The following is a 22,373-nucleotide window of genomic DNA, read 5'->3' as shown; positions in this document are numbered from 1 at the left end:
TTCCATACTCAATATGCAAATCGCTTGAATAAAGTTAACACACCCGAAGTTGCCAGATTATTTTTTCTTTTTCCGAATCATCTGGAGATTAGGTTTTTGAATAGCGCCTAGATCAACAACAACACAAACGTTCTGTTCTGTGACGTTATGAGTAATGAAGAGTGTAATATTTATGTATTCAGAATTTGCCTTAAATACAATTCCAGTGACATTTTTGAATGCATTTACTCGCTGATATTAAATCCTCTTCATGTGTATAACCAGGCCCTCTGAATTCAGCCCTGCTTTTCTACGGCACCTTTTGAGCGAGGCAGGTTAAAACACTAGAAACTACAAAAGGAAAATTAATATGGAATAAAATGCCTGGAATTTATATATTTTTTTTTTTTATATTTTTAATTTATTAAAATGCCTAGCGATTTCTTAGAGCGATTTAGAAATAGACAACGCTGTTAATGTTAAAAGGACAAAATTATTATCGGACGCATGGCCGTTTGGCAGCAGACTCTGAAAACGGTACGTAAGTAGTGAGAAGATGCAAGTTGAAAAACATGTCCAATTGTCAATAGTCATAAATACAACTAAATAGTTAAAGTAGCAGGTGGTATTTGTTACAAAGGAACTTTACCTTGCTGTATTTTGACCTGTGCATACATAAACTTTTGTCTGGTAAAACAAAGTGTGTGGGACTGTGGTCTCTTTCCTCTGTTAAAAATAGTGACTTATTATATAGTTCCCATACCAGATATATGCTATTTACTCTTTTCTGGCACACACTGGAAAAAAACCCATCCTTCTAACCCACAGACATATGCTAGGTTTCTTGTGGTTTGTTTGTTTGTGTTTTTTTCTCTTACTGCTTGCTATGATTTTCTTCTTTGCAATTCAGAATAGCACCGCAGCATTGATCAGTTTGATAGAGAAGGGAGGGAATCATTTCACAGGATGTAAGAACTTAAAATTTGATTTTTTAATTGAGGGCTGATTTTAAGTCAGCAAGTCGGCTGGTCATGCAATCTGCATGGCCGAAGAGAAGAAAATGCAAGACAAGCAGGACTTCCAATGGAGGAAGTGCAGACTTCCTCCCTTGACTTAGGTCACATATTTATTTAGAACATTGTGACACAGGAGCACAAGGATAGATTTAGGACACACACACACACACATTCCTAAACCAGTATAAACCTGTGGGGGTTTGGAGAAGTTATCTGCATTTCTTCATGCAAATGTGTCAATGTGTGTGATCCAATAACTGCACTTAAGGACACAATAGGAAGGGAAGTAAGTGTGTGTATGTGTGTGTGTGTGTGAGTGTGTGTGTGTGTGTGTGTAAGTTTGTCGACACTGACCTGGCTGTGCACAGTGTTGAGCTGGTTGTTAAAGGTCATGGTGAGGTTGGTGGAAGTGCTGGGGGCTACGTGTGTGATGAACGGGGTCTTGCTCTGGTTGACCGCATCGTACATGTTCACACGGCGCTTACAGATCTCCATGTTCTGGAAGCAAGATTTAACACTAAAAAAAAAAAAAATAAAAAAATAAAAAAAATTAATGTTCTAGCTTTACACAATCGCATTACAGTGATCCAAAATATCTCAGCTTTTTTTTTGCTAGAAATGGAAAAACTAACAGTGACTAAAAGGTTTTATATTTACAAAAAAGGTGTGTAATTATACGTGTTACTCTCAGGTCAAAATGACTAAATTAGGACTTGGCAAACTTTTTTTTTACACTCCTGCACTGGAGAAACTTGCAGTATACTAATGAACATTTTATATCTTTATATGCTTTAATATCTGTGCATTTGGCAAGTTTGAAGCAGAGAGAAATTATATTTGGCTGCTGTTTGGTTTGGTTTTATTACATTGCAGATATGTAAATGAATCAATCAGCAAAGAAAGTGAGGTCTGACAAGGGTAAAAACTTTTGGTGCTTTTTAACTAACACGAAACACAAGATTCCAAACAAATGCACCTTTCTGGTCTGCTATTTATGTAGCTTCACAACACTGCATGAGCACCATTCAAACTCTTATGCTGACCAGAGCTCACAGATGGGCTAGTGTCACTTTGATTGACTGGAGTTCGAGAGTAGGCTCGAACATCATAGTTTGCAGTGTCTAGGACTATAGTGTGAACCATTTTCTGTTGCATTACTCTGAAACACTCATAGATCATACAGAGCTGTCCTTTAGCTTAGTTGGTGCATCAGTTTATCTGTTTAAAAATACAGCATATACAGTATGCTGGCTGCAACCCCATACACATGACATATTTGATTCATTAGTCGATTCGGAGTCGAATCATTTTCTTACTGTAATAGAACCTAGTTAGTTACTACTGAAATAAATCAAGCACATTAAAAGAATTTCCACTTGCTATTTGGTAGCATTTTGTTGAAAATCCCATGGCATGATGGATGGTTTCACCCTGAAGGGAATCTAATGTACTCTGAGTAATGTGTGTATGGCCGTGTTCAGCTGCAGACTGAGGCTCACTGTGTGCTGTGGGGGAAGTCCAGCAGGTGAGTCATAGTAACAAATGGATGGTTGAGTGTCTCAATGGGTGTGATCCTTTTATCTGCGTCGATGGTCAGCATCTTGGTCAGCAGATCGATGAACTCTCTCCGGTCTGCCTTCTCTGCCAGCATGTCACTGCCCTCCAGCTCTGTGCTCACATTCACCTGCACGTGAGGCACACAAAGAACCCACAGAGTTTAATCTACTCGTAAACTCTTGGCTCAGTTGACAACCAGGTGTTTAAGATCAAATAAGCCACAGGTGTTCAAGCCAAACGAAATTATTTGTTCACTGAAAGTATATTTAATGTATATCTCTGTAAAATTTATTGCGAATGATGGCTTTCATGCAGCGTCCCAGCATAGATTTTAATTTTTATTTAAAAGAGATTCAGGAATTTGACCCTTCAGAGCAAAACCTTGAGATCCATAATCAGCATGTCAGAGGGTCTCAGTAACAAGGTCACAGGGTCTTAGTAAAAATATCGGCAACCTTGCACCTTTGTGATATTTCCAAATATTTGCATTCTTATTAACGACTTGTCACAGAGACACTTTGGAATGCGCCTGGCGCCAAAGCAAAGATCTTAATCAGCCTAAAGGGATCAAAGTAAACACAGATACATAATTCTACTAATTAAAACATTGTACACATGACATTTTACTGACACACAGGTCAACATCATGCATGGACTACATAATCAGTCATTTACAATGAACAAGTTTTGGAACGGTATTTTATTATGCATTGTGTGTGTGTGTGTGTGTGTGTGTGTGTGTGCGTGTGTGTGTGTGTATGTGTGTGTGTGTGAGAGAGAGAGAGCGTGTGTGTGTGTTCGTGATCATATCTTGTTGGGGTTCAAATGTTGTGATAACCTGAGAATTTTGACCCTGTGAAGACATTCAGTTAATTCCCATGAGGAAATCTGCAGCTTTAATTTAAAACACAAACAAATGCAAGAAAGAAAGAAAACAATGTTTTCTTTTAGTTGCTGGTTTTAAACTTAGGGGTTAGAGTTAAGATGAGTACGACAAACGTGTGTGTGTTTGTGTGTGTCTGTGTGAATTAAAAAGTTGTTGAAATACAGCACCTGGCTAGAGCAGGCTACTTCATTGGGAATCTCTTAGATAGAGATAGCAGGCACATTTTTCATAAAGCAGTGCGATTTATCTGCAGCCCCACCCCCCCGAGGCTATCTGATGAACCGCTGGTCACGGACGCAAATCTGATTCCCGTCCCTTTTCTTATGCAAGCTGCCCCCCCCATCAATCTGCAGCAGGATAAAGGAATAATCTTCAACACACACTGAAAAATAATCAGACTGTCCTCTGCTGGGAAATGGAATGACTTCGGGAGAACACACACACACACACACATACACACACACACACAAAGTGAAAATATGGCAGATCAACAGACATATTTCAAAGCATGAAAATACAATTTAATGAACAGCCAGCCTTGTGAGAACATTGTCCCCTGGCCTAGTCAATCATGTCTGTCAGTTAATGCTCGGTCAACACCATATGCATCCTTCGCCTAGAATCAACCTGAGACATAGAAAAACCCACATGGCGTAATCTTTCCATGCTCTCTGCACTGCTCAACTTTTGGGCACTCACAATGACATCATGATTCTGACGCTACATTCAACAACTCGTATAAAAAGTCACTGGTTTATACACAAAGTGAAACATCATTACGCGCCTCATAAAGGGACACTTTCGAAGGCCTGTAGCATTCTGATCTACATTCTCAGACCAGATGTGTCTCGCACAGAGTATCTCAGTATTTCCTGTCATTCTCTGGATGGAGAGCAGCCTGAGCTTTTCAACTTCCTGGGCAATCTTCCCAGCATTTAGACCTTCTGCAATCATCCATAATACAAACCAAAAGCACACAGCCCTGAACAGCTCACTACTCATTTATTCTGAGTCGCCCTGGAACCTCAACTTTTTGTGTTTTAATGACTTAATGACTGTGTTGCTTTGACTCTGTCTGTCTATTTATCTGGAGATCTCATCACACGTTGTATAGAGTAGAACTGGAGATGTCCAGGCTTCAGCCTATTCACTGAATGTAATGTAATTCAGATTTACATTACGTTTGTTTTTTGGGAGAAAAACCTACACTTGCATCATTGCTGGAAAAGTACAAGTTGTGCTGTAAGTCCAGGGCATGTTTGACAGCTAATGGAGTGAGCTGATTTAATTTCCAATAACTTTCAGCTATTTGCAGGAGGGAAAATAGGAGGGAAATTTTTGTTTGAAAAAATGATTCACTTTGACCCATCTAACCAAATCTGGTTTGAAGCTTTAGGTCACATCCTTAGTTTCAGCTCACAAATGTTTTCTTAAACTTGAAACAAGTGATGGCACTTTACCAGGGGAAGAACTCGGTTTCACTTACTCATAGACAAAACACTGACAGATGAATGTGGAATTACACACAGCGGAACATATGACGTACAAAGCTGGACTATTATAGCAATTTATATTAGCTACCAAAACCTAATGGCAGTACAAATGTTCAGTGACATCACTTAAAATCCCAGATGTTGAAGGTGTTTATTTTGTGTGACAGAGTGTGTTATCATTTACAGCTGTATATGTGAATATTTGCTTTACTGTACCTGTGCCATATCATCCAGGCAGTTGAAAATGTACTTGCGGGCCTCCTTAGACTTGATCCCTGTCTCACCCTCATGATCCTCTGGTGTCTGAGGAAGAGAAAAACATTCATCATTCAGTTGCTCTGCTTACACAGGAATACATTTCAACCTGTAAGGGTACATATATGTCTTAAAATAGATCTCAACAAACAATGAGCAGTAAGGCTTTTGGGGCATTTCAAAATGGATAACATGGAAGCCAAAAAAAAAAAACAATTCTGCATTCAGGTGGTTAAAGTTTTTAGAACAGTTGCTAGGCAACTGAGAAATTACGGACGCCAAGAATGGAATAACGAATAGCTAATAACTGAGGTAAATTATTTTGCTAGCTAGCACACAGAAAGGATATTTTGCTTATGGAAAAAGTAAAAGCACAGTGACCGAGGAAACTAGAAGAAACTAGAAGAAACTAGCGAGATTATCAACATTTCCTTCAGATGTGAATTAGCTAATTACATCAGAAGTTTGAATCTCATAAAAGTCACTTACAACATGTTGGTCTAGAATATAGAATCAGCTAATAAACACAGGGAACATATAACACACTTTTTTATTTTAGATATAAATTTATACGTTACATAAACTAGCTTGACATGAGATTACAATTCAGCATGAGATGTGTCTATGCAGTTTTAATAGCCTCGTGTTTTCAGCACAACGTGAGATCAATAAATGTGCACTCAGCTAATCGGATTGAGGCAACATGCTGCTACAGCCTCGTAGTGGACTGAAACCTGTTCAATAGTGGAAAAGCTATGCATTCAAAACACAGTATGTGTCCCAAAGTTCACTCGAAGCTAGTGAGGAAACCAAGCTCTTTGGTGGAACGTGTATCAAGTAACCTTCACCAGCTTGGAGTTTGGGGTGAGAGAGTGGTGGAAGTTTAAAAGCAGGTGAGGAACAACTCTGTGAGCAAGATCCTACTCTTCTCTGGGTTGTGGGATCGCACCAACCCTGTTCTGTTTTCACTGGGTTTTTGGGGCTGTTTACCGGTAGAAATGAGAGCGGCAGGGTTTAAGACAGAGGTTTAGAGAGAGATAACAGGGAAAACAAGCGGTGAGGCACATACAGGAGGTGCATTGCTGAATGTGAGATTCGGGCTTGAGATTGAGAAAAGTATGGAATTGTAAGCCCTATTCTCACTGGATTAGTTTCATATGGGGTAGCGGAGTAATGTAATCATTCTAAGAGTATCCTTTGGATTTTAGTTCCTACTGAGTGTCAGAAATATATGCTGTCTAAACTGGTAAAGAGACTTCTGTATTATCTCCCACCTCAAACATACAGTTTGAGAACACTTTAAAAATCAGTCAAATTTAAAATGTAAAAAAATATAGATGATGTTTAAATAATATAACACACAGTCAGTCTATATGCTAGGGGCGTAATCAGGCAATTTAAATCAATGCATCCATTTATAAGGCAACAATTGAAATGAATAAATAGATTGTTATTTAAAAAAAAGACAGAAACTGGTGTAAAAAAATCAAATGCTTTTATATTAAAACCCATCATAGCCAATTCAGTATAGACAAATATTGAATCTTTGACTTATGAATCAATATTGTATCATATCCTTGCAGATTCAGTAGTATCATTAACTATGGGCTCTTGTTTATGAGTAAAACTTGGCCAGGATGCCTGTGATTTATAAGTTCTGGTCATGTGACTTATTAATGATCAAGCTCAAGTTAAACAGCAAGCCCGACAACATGTGATTCTAATACCGGTTAAAACAATCTGTTTGTATTAATGTGCACATGTACAGAATGTAGGTAAATGTACTATGTGCTATTTATCATAAAGACTTTGTGCAAAGTATCTTGCATAAGAAAACTGGCCACTGGTCCGTAAAGTTTCTGCTAAAAACTGGCAATCACATTTTACAGCAAACATCCATCTGTGTAATTCAACACACTAGACATACAAGTGACATCACTGTCTGCAGTCATGTTAATTTGACTTTCATTACTGAGATCAGAGTGTGTTTGTGTGTGTGCGCATATAGGACTGTGTGTCTGTTCATACCTTTAATCTCCACAGTGGATAGGTAGAATCGGTTTCTCTGTTGAAGAACCTGGTAGTTTTCGTTCCTGCACTCAGCAGATACTCTGCCGGCAGCCCCTGTGTTTGAGAAATGTACCGAATCTGGGGAAAAGTAGCAAAAAACAAGCATTTCGGGAAGTGAGAGACTGCTCAAAGTGTACACAAAGTGTGCTCATCATCTAACAGAAAATAAATCAGTAAAGTTCACATGCCACGCTCTCTCTTGTACTATATCTCCAGCATAACAGAATTATACGCTGAATAAATAGCATCCGAAAGAATGCGATCGGCACCAGGTTTATTCCTTCCCCCTAAGTCTTTTTATAAACATCCTGAGAGCTGCAATTATGCAGAATGGCACCCATACACCTGCAAGGGGACTAAATGCAAAACGGCAGGCTGCAATATCCACAATAATCATCTCTCGCATGTTCAGCGTCTTCCCCACCAATCAGTGTCTCTTATCCTGAGCCTGAACTCACGTCTGCACCTGAAACCTTGATCCCACTGTAGGTTTGCTTTTAACTTTGGGAATATGAAATCTCTGTTTTTTTTGTTTGTTTTTTTTTGATGTGGAGGATTTTATTTCATTCGTTTTTATGAGTCCTTTCTGCTAAAATTAAAATAATAATCAGTTTACTCAAACTCGGATAGCACGGTTACTCATGGCTAAGCCACCCTAGTCTAGTCTAGACAAACATCACATAGCACAGATATGTCACCCAGTGACCAAAGTTGCCTCCAAAGGCATAGAAAGGAGGCAATGTGTTAAAATGGCAGGAGACAAATCTAAGTGAGGTTCAGAGTTTGTTTATGACTGTTTTAATTTGCTTTGAGCTTGAACATTGGCCCTGGTGCCTTTCAAAGGAGCCAATTTTTTTTTAAAGAAGACCCCACACTAGCACTCAGGAACTGGACTAATTGGCCAGGTTGTGGCATCTGTCCAGCATTACAGCAAGGCCTGAGAGAGATGAAAGCCCCAGAGCATGCACACATACAGACACAAACATGCTGCACTTTAGAAAAGCTGTGAGAACAGCAACATAGCCAGAGGTTTGTTTTGTTTTCTCTCCCTGGAGCACAAACAGTAATTGAGAGATGTATTTTTTTATAGCCATTTGCAGAAAGACAGAGAGACAGAGAGAGAGAGAGAGAGAGAGAGAGAGAGAGAGAGAGAGAGCGAGAGAGAGAGAGAGAGAGAGAGAGAGAGAGAGCCCTCGCTGCAGGGCCATACTCGACAGCAGCTGCCAAACAGGAAATGCCATTTCTCACTCGCTCATAAACATTTCTAATGCATAATGTATTAATCTATTTTCAAATAACAACCTGTGTGTCCAGATACTCTACAAAGGAACAGAGAAACTTGTTGTGTTTTAGAATAAAGCTTCAAAAGAAAAGTGTAGTATTTGCGCATATCTGAAAGTAAGGCAAAACCCTACAGGTAAAAACTTAAATGTCTTCTCTTAAACTGTAGTAATAAAACTCAACAGAAAAGGTTTAGTTCACTATGTTTTCTCTGGACCACCTCATGATCTGAGCAATGCCCACTTGCTGTAATAATGTTAAGTCATACATCCTGCATTTCCCTGAAACATGCTTTACTGATATAATTAACCGAGATCATTTTTCCCCCCAAAATATATTTTTTAATTTACTTAGAACTAAACTTTCATAAACGTTTACATGTTCATTCCTTCCCTGATTAGCAAAATTGACCAAAACTGAAATAACTTCAAGCAACTTTATATTCAAGTAAAAAGCAAACACTCATTCAATCATTCCCTCACTCAGGCTTTTTGTCTCTACCAACCATTAAGCACCCATGTGTCATCACTCTGCAGGATTAAGGCCTGATAATATTCTTACTTGATCGTACTCAGACGCTCCAGGGTAAAGTGGCCAGCCCAGGAAAAGCTCAGCGATGACGCAACCTAAGGACCACATGTCTATAGCCTCACAGAAGGGCAGGCCAAGGATGATCTCTGGAGCCCTGGAAGAGACACAAACACACAGCAGTAGAAGGTCAGTAGAGGACACAGAGAGCAGTGAACAGTCAGGCACTTTATCAAGTTTTATTTCATTAGCAACAGCTCGTACATTCAAAGCTGAATCACTCGTGGTCTATTTGTTGCTAGGACAATGCTGTGAGAATGATTTTCTCTGCTGGAAACCTATTTAATATATTTTGCTAATATTTACCTATTCACATTAGGATTAAGATTAATAATCTACTTTAAGTTGCTTAAAATACTCTAAGTCTCTTGAGTGCATGCATAAGCTTGAACTTAGACTAAGTAAATGCCGCTAGTTTTACTTATGTCCAATGTAAAAAATTCCAAAACACACACACACACACACACACACACACACACACACACACACACAGTGGACTTAAATGCCTTTTAATTTGTCATATAGCACAACATACATTATATCTGAATGTAACAAGTATATAAGTATGCCATTGGAAAACCATACAAGTTGGGAAACCCATCAGATGACACTAGAACCATAAATCATTATTATGTAGTTTAAATTAGAAGTAAATGAAATCAACATATTCCAGGTGCTTTTAGGCAATCAATCTATTGGTGGCTTTCAGTAGATTCCATCCATTTTACATACTGCTGATTCTACACAGCTTGCAGGAAATCTGGGGTCTATCCCACTTAACTCAGGGCACAAGGCTGTGACCATCCTACAGTACATATTATTGGACTAAGGGAGGAAAGCCCTGATACAAAACAAGGTCATGCAAACTACACACAGGGCAGAATCAGGAATCAAACCACAAGCCACAGAGATGCCAAACAAATGTGCTAACCACCAGGCCTCCATGCCTCTTTGGAGACTTTTAAGATTGAGATATGTATAAAAAAGAGAAGCGTTTCAGGGAAACATGAGTAATATATTTTTTTTTTTTTACCAGGATTCACCTGGATTCACCTATGAATTTTCAATGTTAGCTTAATATCAGAAAACCCCCCCAAAAAATATTACATTGGGCTGATAAATAAAACTCACTTCACTTTCTGATATGATATAAGTACAAATTTTGAATGTAGCACTACTGCTTAATCTTTCTGTGTGTAGCGGTATAATAATACAGATATGTTAATATTTGAGTGTGTTTGAATGCAAAATATCTGATGTAACTGAAATTCGAACGTAGAATTCGAACATTGCTTTCAGGTGTTCATGAGGAGTGGAACATTTCAGTGCACTTCAGCGTAGGAAAATTGTAGAAACAGGACTGAAGACCAGGAGGCTGTATCAGTTTCTTTAGCTAGAACCTGTTAATGTGGAACCGATGCAACAAAGCCTAAAACCGCAATCTGTTACCTAGGAAACACAAGACCTTTCACTTAACATGTACTTTGTATACATTACACATTAATGATAAATGTTGGAAGCAGGTCATTAGAATAGATCTAGATGTTTTCATGTAAAATTGCATGAGCTTGGAAACATGATTTGGAAAACCTGTCAAGGGCACGTTTCAAACCGAGGAGAATTTTTCCACCTAGCCGTATGATCTCTCTCCAGGGCACCGTGCTGGGAGGAAAGCCGGCACAAGAGTGTGTGAGCCTCTGTCCCACTAGGAGCAGCTGGGAATCCATCAATCAGCCCTGTTTCTCAGCAGATATACAGCACATAAAATATACAGGATGACTGTATGCTTAAGACTACAGCTGGAGTCATTGTAAAGAGGACAGTGGAGGAACATATTGTTCTGAAAGAAGAAGTGAATAGTTTGGATGTGGAGTTTGTCACCCGATCACAGTTGCTCAGCTCCACCAAAGGACAAACACACAGTCTGGCTGTATGAAATATTCCAGGGCTTAATGCCACCACATATGCAAAAGCGTGGCCTTCTCTTCCATCTTCTCTGACTTTCACTCCATCGCTTGCCATCGCAACATGCAAAACAGGCCAGCAGCTGCTAATGCCGAGCTTCTGGTGAACGTGATCTCGCGCACACACACACACACACACACATCTGCACAGTATTATCTCCCTCAGGGCCTTTGCCTAAAATGCAGAAATGATTAGTGACATGTTCACTTCTACACCCGAAGACTGCTGTTTCCTTATTCTCCCTCTATTTTAGACACACACACACACAGGACACGCGTCGGAGACTATTATGTATATCTTAGAGTTTTATAACACATTTGCATGGTGCTGCAGTGATGGTGTGATATGATTTATAACTTTTCCAATAGCTACAACTAAAGATGTACGTAATCCATGGCCGTGTGATAACGACTAAAATGAATTAATTTGCTCGATATTAAAATCACAATTACTCATTTCATTTCTTTTCAATTTTATTGAGACTACAAAGGATCTGTGTAGTCTATGAAAGAAGATGGATGTGTGATTTAGCATGCAAACACACAGACACTTATACAAGGAAATTATAACGAATGTTCCACTGCTTTACATTTTACTTGCTACAGCTGTGTTTCTGGTAAAAAGCATCGTATCCAGACCACACCGCAGCTGAAGAAAAACCACATGACCAGAATCAAGACAGAACAATGTCAAGGACCTCTGATCCAACTGTCAGCTGGACTCATCGTCCACTGTCTTCACACAGGGTGTTTTAAATGATTGCTGTCTTCCAGGCCCAAAACAGAGCCAAAAATTTGACCTGGAGATTTATATCACACTATTTCAGTAACACCATTTTTCTATTGCGGTTATCAGATTTGGGACTGAATTTCTGGTTTTAGTGTATAAAGCAAATGTAATTAGAGGTGCAAGATGTTTAAACTGACCCACTTTTCTTAGGAAGAGAATAAATGGTACTTTGAGAGTGTTGATAAAATAGACTGTGATCCTTAAATACTTCCCTGAAACTGTTAGAAAAAGAAGTTTTCCAATCAGCCAACCAACCAAGTGGAAGAACAGCAATGCATAAAACCATGTAACCAAAAATCCTCAGTTTAAACATGATAATGGGGAACATTTTCAGTTATCTGAAACTCTTTGACATGATAAGAGTGGTGTCAGATGGTCTAGTTTGAGTATTTCAGTAACTTCTGATCTCCTGGGAATTTCATGCCCAACAGTCTTCAGTTATATCGAATGTGGCGAAAAAATAAAAACATGCACTCTTTACAACCGGGGTGAGCAGAAAAACATCTCAGAACTCACATCATGTTGAACCTTGAAAGGGATGTGTTACAACAGCAGAAGACCACATGAGGTTCCACTTCTAGCACCACAGATGTACAGGTTCAGTAAAGTTTACTGAAAAAGACTATTGGAAAAAGGCAATCAGGCAATATTTTTCCAATATTTTAGAGAGAAAGATTTTTAATAAAGCCCAGATAAAATAACATGGATGCAGTGAGTCTTATACCCATTTATACCTGTCTTATACCTATTTATTACAGATTTCAAAAAGACTATAGATTTTTGCTAAAGAAACTCCATCACTACCTTTAGCACATCTATCTCCTGACACACAATTGCTATTCGGAGCTCTGACATCATGCTCTGTGGGCATGTCAGGATGCATCCATCACTGCTGACCTTCAGTACGGACAGTTACAGACTGTGCATAACACGGTGCTGTGCCGTGTGGACACACGACACGTGACTTTCCCATGCATTTCCTCTTGTATTGCCCTCAGAGCACTTAATCTACAAACGTGACCTCCATTCCGCCATTTCTCCTTTATTGATTGAGATAATACTGAATGTCTTCATGATGTACGTAAAGAGGCCTACAGCATGAATCACATGGTGCAGAGAGAGAAGAGGATAAATCCACATGGCTAAACAGGTGCAGGGCTGGTTTGTGTGTTCACCTGCACGTCTACCTGTCTCACACCTCTTTCTTCTCCTTCTACACTGCCAGAGATGAAAGGACAGACAGAAACATAGATAGCTGTCACAGATAGATAGATAGATAGCTAGATAGCTAGATAGATAGATAGATAGATAGCAAAGATGAGAGAGAGTGAGAGAGAAAGATAGATAGAGAGAGAGAGAGAGAGAGAGAGAGAGAGAGAGAGAGAGAGAGAGAGAGAGAGAGAGAGAGAACCAGGCAGACAGATAAGATATGATACATAGAGAGACAGGAGGAGAGAGAGCATGAGTGATGGACCTGGCAGGTGTTGTGTCCACCAGCATCTCTCTCTCTCCCCTGAGATCAAGTTTAATATTTATGGCATCATGGCTGGGCAAGCTAAGGCCAAAGCTGCCTGTGTGCCTTTTTAATAAACAATGTGAGCAAGGTGATGCCAGAGCACAAAGAGAGAGAGAGGTGTGGGTGGATATAAAAGAGAGAGGAACATAAGGACAAAAAGTGGAAAGCTAGAATGACAGACAGATGCTGGAAGGAAAAACGAGGTGAAAAGCAGAGTGAGGATGATGTGAAAGGGAAGGACGCAGAGACAGCTTAAGTCAGCTTATCCCAAAGCGAGAGCTAGGAGCTTGTCCACCGAGTCCTCCTGATGAAAGCTATTTAAATTTCTCTGAGCACAAGAGACGGGCTGTCTCTGCAAAGCACGTCCCGCAAACTTTTGTAAAGGAGCTCGGATATCCTCCCATTGTGGGCTGCTCTTTCATTTCAAGGTCTCGAGAGCATCTTCCTCTGTGTGCACTGAACGCAGAGGAAAATGCTGACGATGCTGTCACAGTCTCAGCTCCTTCCCTTCCGTCATTAGCATTCCCAGGACAGTGAGAGAGAGATGGAGCGAGAGAGGGAATGATGACCTCTTCACTAAGAGGGTTACTATATGCAATATTCAATACTATACACTAAATCACTGTATAAATTTGATGAATGCTTGTGTTAGTACATTTCTTTGGAGAAAGTGTTAAATGATCTGATGGATTAGAACACAGCCCTGAGGTGTCATACTGTGCCCAATACTGTAGATTCTGTAAATATTCAAACACAAAAGCCATATGTGTGCACACGCCCACACTCTAACCTTTACCCTCATCTCTCACTGCTTCTTTTTGTGTCAGTCGGGAAAAGGAGACGTCAGAGAGGCACAAGGCCATGCTCAACCCATAGATCACACAGGCTTACATTAGCCCTGCTAACCAAACAAAGAGAGGCAGGCAAGCCGTCTCCACACCGTAATCACCTCTTCCTCTGCTGCTCATTATTCCCCCACACAATCACTCCAGCCTTATCCATAATCCAGCTCATTTCCAACATTACACTACCACCCTGCTGCCCCACACCCCAGAGAGAGAGAGAGAGAGAGAGAGAGAGAGAGAGAGAGCGAGAGAGATAGAGAGAAAGGACATAGATAGATAGATAGATAGATAGATAGATAGATAGATAGATAGATAGATAGATAGATAGATACTGCATCTTCCATCATTAGCTGTGTTTGCCTGTTACTCAGCGCTGCTTATCTTATCTCTCTTGCTCCAAAGCTGCACTCTGTCTTTCCCTCTGACTCACCTCAGGAAGAGAGAGAGAAAGACAGAGAGAGACACACAAATAGATAGATAGATAGATAGATAGATAGATAGATAGATAGATAGATAGATAGATAGATAGATAGATAGATAGAGATCAGGAAGAGAGAGACAGAGAGAGAGGACACAAATAGATAGATAGATAGATAGATAGATAGATAGATAGATAGATAGATAGATAGATAGATAGATAGATAGATAGATAGATAGATAGATAGGGGTCAGACAAACAGACAGACAGACATATAGATAGATAGATAAATAGAATGATAGATGCAGACACAGAGACAGAAAGGCAGGCAGGCAGAGAGGACTTTCCCTCTGTCTCACCTCGCTCTTCTCCTGCTCTTCACTAGAATGCAGCACTGAGGCCATGTGTTTTTCTGTTCCACCAGCATTACACACACTACCAGGATTTCCGAGCACAGATGGCTGTCATAACAGATCTGGCTTTAACCAAAGCACAACCATCCTGAGCAGGCCGCTGCACTGAGGCTACAATAATGGCCTTAGAGGTTTATCTGTGAGTGAAAGTCTGGAGCTGAGAGGCTGCTGTGCTGACGTCACACTGAGAGACAGACATATAGAAACACAGAGAGAAAGAGAGTGTGTGTGAGAGAGAGAGAGAGAGAGAGAGATACAGAGACAAAGAGCAAGAAGAAGGAAAGTGTCCCGGCTGTGAGACCCTCCTCTCTCTTCACTATGGCGTCTGTCTGCCAAGGAGCCTCCAGGGGGCTTTGTCAGCCCTGATTCTACCACACACACACACACACACACACACACACACATACACACACAGTCTTTCCCCTGCACTGTTGCTCCAACACCTTCTCAAGAAGTCTTTGCAATGTGGGTCGCATCAAGTGCTCTCTGCTTTGGGAAAGATCCGGAGACATAAAAAAACCCTGTCACTCACACTCCCACAGTCTGGACGGGAACGAAGACAGAGTTTAAATATTCCACCAGCAACATGGAGCTGAGGCCAGAAGCTATTTAAAGCTAGCTGACAATAACTAAAACGAACATTGAGTACCTTATTCTAGTAAGCTAACAAGTGGTTAAGTTAGCAAGAGGTGAGTTAAGTCATCAGTTAATGAGTTATGTAATTTGAGCTCATTTAGCTTGTGGTTAATGTTTATTTAAGTAACATTACTAGCTAACTTGTGCTCACTTCTGTTGCTACATTTGTTTGCTTCAAATTACATTTCAGTTGGCTAATTTAAAACCAGTCTTTCAGTCTATTTAATGTTTGTTAGTTTAACAAACTCGTAGTTTTATTTGGAAAGATTTTTACATTGTGCAGAAGCTGCTAGCAATATTCTATCTAAGAGCCAGGACAGATGTACACAATACAGTCATATGTGTCCTAACTGACATTGTTAAAGGAAATAGGAATGGGAAACAGTTCAGCAAGGATACATTACAGATTTTTCTCTCTGTTATTATCTCTGTGTAGCAGCAGCAGAATGGACAAGTGGAGAAAATAGGGAGTATATAGTGTATAATAACTGTATTACTCAATGCAGACTGATTTATAGAGCTGCTGCCCGGTGCTGGTATAAAGCTCATGGCTCAGCTCATTGCGTGTGTGTGTGATGCTGTGTATTGGATGTGCTAAAGCTGCAGACACCAGAGAGCCATGTGAAAGCCAACACTGATGAGGGCAGCACAGGGCTCTGGGGAAGCATGCTATCGTAACCCCCCACGTATGAACCATTCAATATCCCCAGCCTTCGTTTTTTTCCCTGTTTCTGCATCACAGACTGAGAATGGAGGCGCTCTCTCTACACCTGATAAATCTATAACACCGTCCCCCTCGGTCACACACATCCCTCACTCTCCCTTGCCATCCTAAACAATCTCTTTTTCTCACTTGCTTATTTAAATCTTTCCTCCACCATAGTCAATAGCTCATGTATAGCCTTCTAGCTGGTACCTAAGTTCCTCAAGAGTCACCCTTCCCAATACAACTTCCTTGTACAGGTACTTCGATGATTAAAGAAATATGTGAGAAGTCTCAGCATGATGTATACATATACTGTCACCAAAAAGATAACTGTAAGAATTAGACAGACCCAATAGTGCATAAAAGCCAAAAAAAAAAGAGCATCCATAAACAAATTTTTGTCATGAGTAATGTATTTGAGTTACATGTACAGGTGAACATCTGACATGTATTGAACATACTGCATATCTATAAAAGCATATTCCCTTTCTGGAATTTGTTCCCTTTTCCAAAAGCACTAACAACTGTCCAACGGCAACCAAAGGCAAAAAATTGCAGCAGTCCGAGTTCCTGAACCAAGACAAACACAATTAAAGCCTGCTGCTCCCCATGAGCGCCTCTTAACTGTGCAGAGAATATGCACACGGCGCACACTCTCAGCTTTCGAGCATTATCATTCCTCCCTCCCGTTGCTCATGCATTGGAAATAACGTGCAGTCCTTGCGCTCTTCTCCTGCATGCTGCCGAGAATGGGAACGGACTTCTTCATTAATAATCAGTCAAAATGACAGGTGATTAATTTAGCGCTGCATATGCACCCCGCAGCCGTTCAAAGCTACAGGCATACTTAATCACCTCTCCAAAACAATGGCTCCACATTTTCCTCTCTGTCCACCAATTCTGCTCCTGGTTCTTTTTGCCTCCATTAAACAAAAGAGGGCCACCTTAATCTAGTTCCTGTTGTCCTTCAAGGGTGAAAATATTATGAAAATGTAGAATAGAAGAAAAAAATGATGAAATATGGTGATGCTGTGACACAAAATATTGATTAGTTTGGTGCTGGAGGTGCTGCAGAAATGTCAGATACAGATGCACTGAAAGAGGGAGAGGGAACTGGCAGCTCAGCCAGAACTGACCATAACCTCTAGGGTGGGCATAGGTATAAGCGAATGTTAAAGACTCATTCTAGTATTATTTGCTCTCACATTACTCCATAAGTCTCACAAGTCTAAAAATGTTGACTAATTTTGTCACTTTGTGTTGAAAATAGTGAATTAATGCTTTACATTTTACATGTTTCAATGATGTAATCATATGAAAATGATTAATAAGATGCAAGTACAAGTAACAGTCTTTTGCTCTGTCTAACCCACAAACAACATTTTATGGAGTATCATTATATTATACACTATGTAGTGAGCGTATATATTTAATATTCATTTCGGATTCATCCTCACTGAATGTTTAAGAGGGATTCGATTCTCTAATAAAATCTTTAATAAAAGAGATTACTGTTATTAAACCTAAACCTCCATGATAAAATGAAGAGGTTTGATATGCTCATACATAGGAATGCTAAATCATTCAAGTAAATACAAATCAGATGCAGTTGTTAGGAGAAATAGACAGCCCAAACTGGAGAAAAAGAGAGAAGGAGAGAAGGAGCGGTGTGCTAATGAAGTGTAGTAGTGAGTAACTGCAGATACAGGGTCAGATTCAGTAAAGCTACAGATACATTATCATGACTGTGTGTAGATGTCAGGGAGAGAGAGAGAGAGAGAGAGAGAGAGAGAGAGAGAGAGATGTATTAATGTGTGCACAAACAATGCAACTGCACATGTGCCTAGTGGAGGAGAAAGCTTAAATGCACCCGGCCACCTCACCACCCAACACACACACACACCATGTCATGTTTCTATTTTTTTAAGTAAATATTATAACTGTTAGATATTACCATCCTTGGAAATGTGTTTCCTACCAGGATATAACACAATATACAAACACTTATACAAATGCATGGTGTTTACAGCGGACATGGTGGTTGGCTGCACAGGTGTCCTGCAGCACAACATTGGACACACCCTCTGTCTCTGTGATGTGTGTGTGGCAGATAAGCAATATAACTGGCTTTTTCTCTCCCACGCACTGCCAAGGATCTGCAAACACCTGAGCAGCACACATACACATTTATTAAGTAAACAAGTTTATATAAAAAGTGCAAAATAATGCCTCGTCTATCACCTCTGATAACACTGTAACACCACCTTGTGCACCTAAGGACACACAGACTTTATCTGACGCTCTGTGGGAAGTCAAACCATAAAAACAGTAATAAAGATGTTAGACGTGGATGTGTGTATTGTAATACTGTCGGCTGTGGCATTTGATGTGACAGGCAATGCAATAGCTATTCTGAATATGTCTTTATGGCCTGAGGGAAGGGTAAGGGACTGAATGAGCAGACAATGACAAAGCCCAGCTGGGAAGGTGTCTCTCTCTCTCTCACACATACATACAAACTCACACTCTGTCTCCCTTGATGTAACTGGCTTCCTGTAACAGAAGTCATATCACCTGGACAGAGAGCACATGCAACTGCAAATATGTCCACATCACATTACACATAACGACACACAACATATATTTTGACATGACAGCCTTGCACTAATTACACAACACTTTCTGGCCTGAAATGAGAAATATACAGACAGTTAATGAATTATTTGTCAAGGTCAGTTGTGAGGAAATAAAAGACATGGACGTATTCCAGCAAAAAAAAAAAAAAAAACATTCACAGGTAGTATGAGCAATAGATTGGTGTGGGAATCTTTGTCATATAGCTTTGTCAAACAAATGTCAGTGTACAGCGAGTCATCAAACAGACAAGCAGAGAAGGCGATGAAGGAGAAACAAATGAAGCATATGTACAGTGCAGCTGCTTCGCCTTTTCACTCTCCTCGCTTCTGTCATCTTGCTCTCTCACTTTTTGGCTCGAGAGTCATTTGTTAAATGATTCATTCGATCAGTAAGTAATGCAATTATAAATATTCCACAAACAATAAGTAACATCCCACATGACTTCTGTGTAAACAAATGGAGGGATGATTTCAGCCCAGAATCAGTGTCTATGACGTCAGTGCAGAGTACTGAACTGAAACCTTTTGAGGAACTAAAGAGTTCATGTTAATCTATGTTAAACAATAAGAACAGGTTTGTGTTCTATGTTTTCACCACACTGAGGAACCGTGACCTTTATTTAAAATAACAGAAGAACAGAATGGTCACTATTTCTCTATAGGGTAAGGAAGCTAGATTTCACTCTTTATTGTTTGTTTGTTGCAAGAAAATGTAAAATTATTTGTAATCAGTAATAATTATCAGTAACTGGTTGGCATTAAGGTGGTTGGTGGAGTCACATCACAAGCTTAGGATACAGATGTGGAGTTTTCCTCATTTAGAAGCTTCCTCAGAGTTCCTCCTAAAACATGCAAGTAGGTGAAATTTCCCCAGTTGTGATTGTACATGTGTGTGTCTGTGACAGACTGGTGTCCCATCCAATGTGTATTCTCGCCTTACACCCAACGTTAATGGAAAATGCTCCATGGATCTGCTCTGGATAAACCGCTTACTAAGTATGAATGAACGAATGAATGAATGAATTCTCAATCTCCACAGCAGCTGTCACATGCACACAAAGCACCATTGTATGCATCAAGCCTTTTATTACTTTTACACTGAGTGACATGATATGCCATTATGAATTGTACCAAACAACCAATTGTGCCAATAAAATGCATCATGGCAGCATGTAAAAACAAGCTTTAGTAACTGAAGGTTGTGAAAAATGGCAGTTTGGTCATGCAACCCACCAGCAAGTGCAAAATCCACTCTAATGGTCATTATCTTTCAGAATAAAAATACCTTCTCTGTATAAAAAAAAGGTTATTTTAGGTTATGTAACCTCACTCCCAAGGACTAAATCTAGGCCTGGATACTCCACTTGAAAATAAACATCCTGAGTTCCTAAAAATGTTCCCAAAAAGGTTCCTATAATGGAAACATGTTTTATCTTTTCTGCTCCCTCCCATCCTCCTCTTTAATAGTGAGAGAGCTTCTAAAAAACAGAATACTGCCCTTTTCTAGACACTCCCACCTGCTCAAAATCATGCAGAAACACACACAGTTCATACACATGTCACACATGACAGAAAATCAAAGTATATTGTGGTGTGAGGTTGTTACTGGTAAAATGGCCAGTGGGATTTCTAGAAGTGGTGAGACATGCTGTTTCCACACTCCAAACCTCCAGACAGGATAGGCCTGGACACCCCCCCCACACACACACACACAGACACAGACACACACTCAAATACCAAGAGAGACAGTAAGAGACAAGCTTTGCATTCAAGACTAAAATGAAGTTAATATGGTTAAGAAGAGACTGAAATGAAATTACCTTCATCTTTGCATAATTCTAATTAACAGCTATTAGATTTATTTCATTATCACTGCAGCAGCGTCAGTGTACGTGTCAGACCTGTCCCTTTAAATCCAGGCAATCAGTTCTTCTAAATGCTCAGCATGGAGACCTATTTCCTTTCAATGTTTAAGCTGATTGATAGTGAGAGAAGTAAGGGGCAATGAGTCTGATGTGTGCAGGACTGTTTTATAGAAAGTATCGAGCAAGAGCGAGATAGAGAGAGAGAGAGAGAGAGAGAGAGAGAGAGAGAGGGAGACAACAGGAGCAGAAAGAGTGAGACAGACCTGTCATTTTTGAGAAACTGAGAAATGCCTGCTGTATGAAGACAGCAGTGAGGAAGGGAGGGAAGGATGAGGGGAGAAGAGAGATAGCGGGTGGTAGAGACAGAAGGGCTGCATAGTGTCTGCTATGCTGCTGTAGCTCATCTGATCTCCACAATTACATAAGCCAAAAGAGCATCTCTGTAGGACATGTGAAAGACAAAGAGAGAGAGAGAGAGAGAGAGAGAGAGAGAGAGAGAGAGAGAGAGAGAGAGAGAGAGCGAGAAAGAGGGCAATTTAGAGAGCCAATCCACCCTCCAGTGTTTTTTGGGAGTACCCGGATGAACAGATCAAAACCTAGAGAAGTAAAACACAAATACTAGCTCATGCACTACCATGATGCTCCTTATAATAATAATAATAATAATAATAATAATAATAATAATAATAATAATAATAATAATAACAATAATAACAATAATAATTATTATTGTTATTATTGTTATTATTATTATTATTATTAAAGTAGTAGTAATTAGATTGAGACAGAGAGATAGAAAGATACAGAGACAGAGAGAGAATTTAAGGGAGCAAAACAGAGACAGTGGGAGAGAACAGAGGGCAACAAGAGAGAGAGAGAGAGAGAGAGAGAGAGAGAGAGAGAGAGAAGAAAGGGGCAGTGAAAGAGAGAACACATTGGCCCCAACACAGGAAATGAGATGGTCATACTCCCTCCTGAGGGCAGGAAAAGGGTGCCAAGTGCACAGCTGCATCTCCTCTCTGCCCCTCTACCTCTCTCCATCCCTTTACCCCTCCCTTCCTCCCTCCCTCTTCATCTCTCCCTCTCCCTCGCCAGCTGTGGTCCAGCTTAGTCACAGAAGACAGGCAGAGAACAGGAGCATTCTCAGATCCAGCACTCTCTCTCTCCCCCTCTCCTCTTTATATTCCTTTAAACATCACATTCTCTGAAGGCAACGTCTGTAGGATCCAGCAATAAACCCATTCCCTGGGTTATAAATTAAAAGAGTCAGTAGCCTGCAGCTGGCATACTTCAGCCTTAAACACTCTCCTAAACGCGCTGCAAGAGACCTTATATTATAGGCCAAGAGTCTTATCTCTGGAAAAAAAATAGTTTAATGTACTAGCAGACCCTCCCAAAACACATACCCACACACAACACATTCTACCCACTCCCCCAGACGTCTGCTTTTTTTAATTGA

The 22,373-nt window shown here is 40.0% G+C and overlaps 1 protein-coding gene across 6 annotated transcripts in view; it reads right to left on the bottom strand.

Annotated features, from left to right (window-relative positions):
* Positions 1 to 22,373, bottom strand: part of hipk2 (homeodomain interacting protein kinase 2) — an 85,101-nt gene that overhangs the window by 15,503 nt on the left and 47,225 nt on the right. For all 6 annotated transcript variants that reach the window (XM_060878090.1, XM_060878091.1, XM_060878092.1 and 3 more), the window contains exons 3-7: positions 9,099 to 9,222; positions 7,215 to 7,334; positions 5,148 to 5,234; positions 2,495 to 2,679; positions 1,350 to 1,512 (exon numbers count right to left, since the gene is read on the bottom strand). In XM_060878090.1, coding sequence (XP_060734073.1) covers positions 1,350 to 1,512; positions 2,495 to 2,679; positions 5,148 to 5,234; positions 7,215 to 7,334; positions 9,099 to 9,222 — 679 coding nt within the window. The remainder of the gene's footprint in view (positions 1 to 1,349; positions 1,513 to 2,494; positions 2,680 to 5,147; positions 5,235 to 7,214; positions 7,335 to 9,098; positions 9,223 to 22,373) is intronic.

Source organism: Tachysurus vachellii, chromosome 9 (assembly GCF_030014155.1).
Source record: "Tachysurus vachellii isolate PV-2020 chromosome 9, HZAU_Pvac_v1, whole genome shotgun sequence".
NCBI lineage: Eukaryota > Metazoa > Chordata > Actinopteri > Siluriformes > Bagridae > Tachysurus > Tachysurus vachellii.
This window is presented reverse-complemented; position numbering and strand designations above follow the sequence as displayed.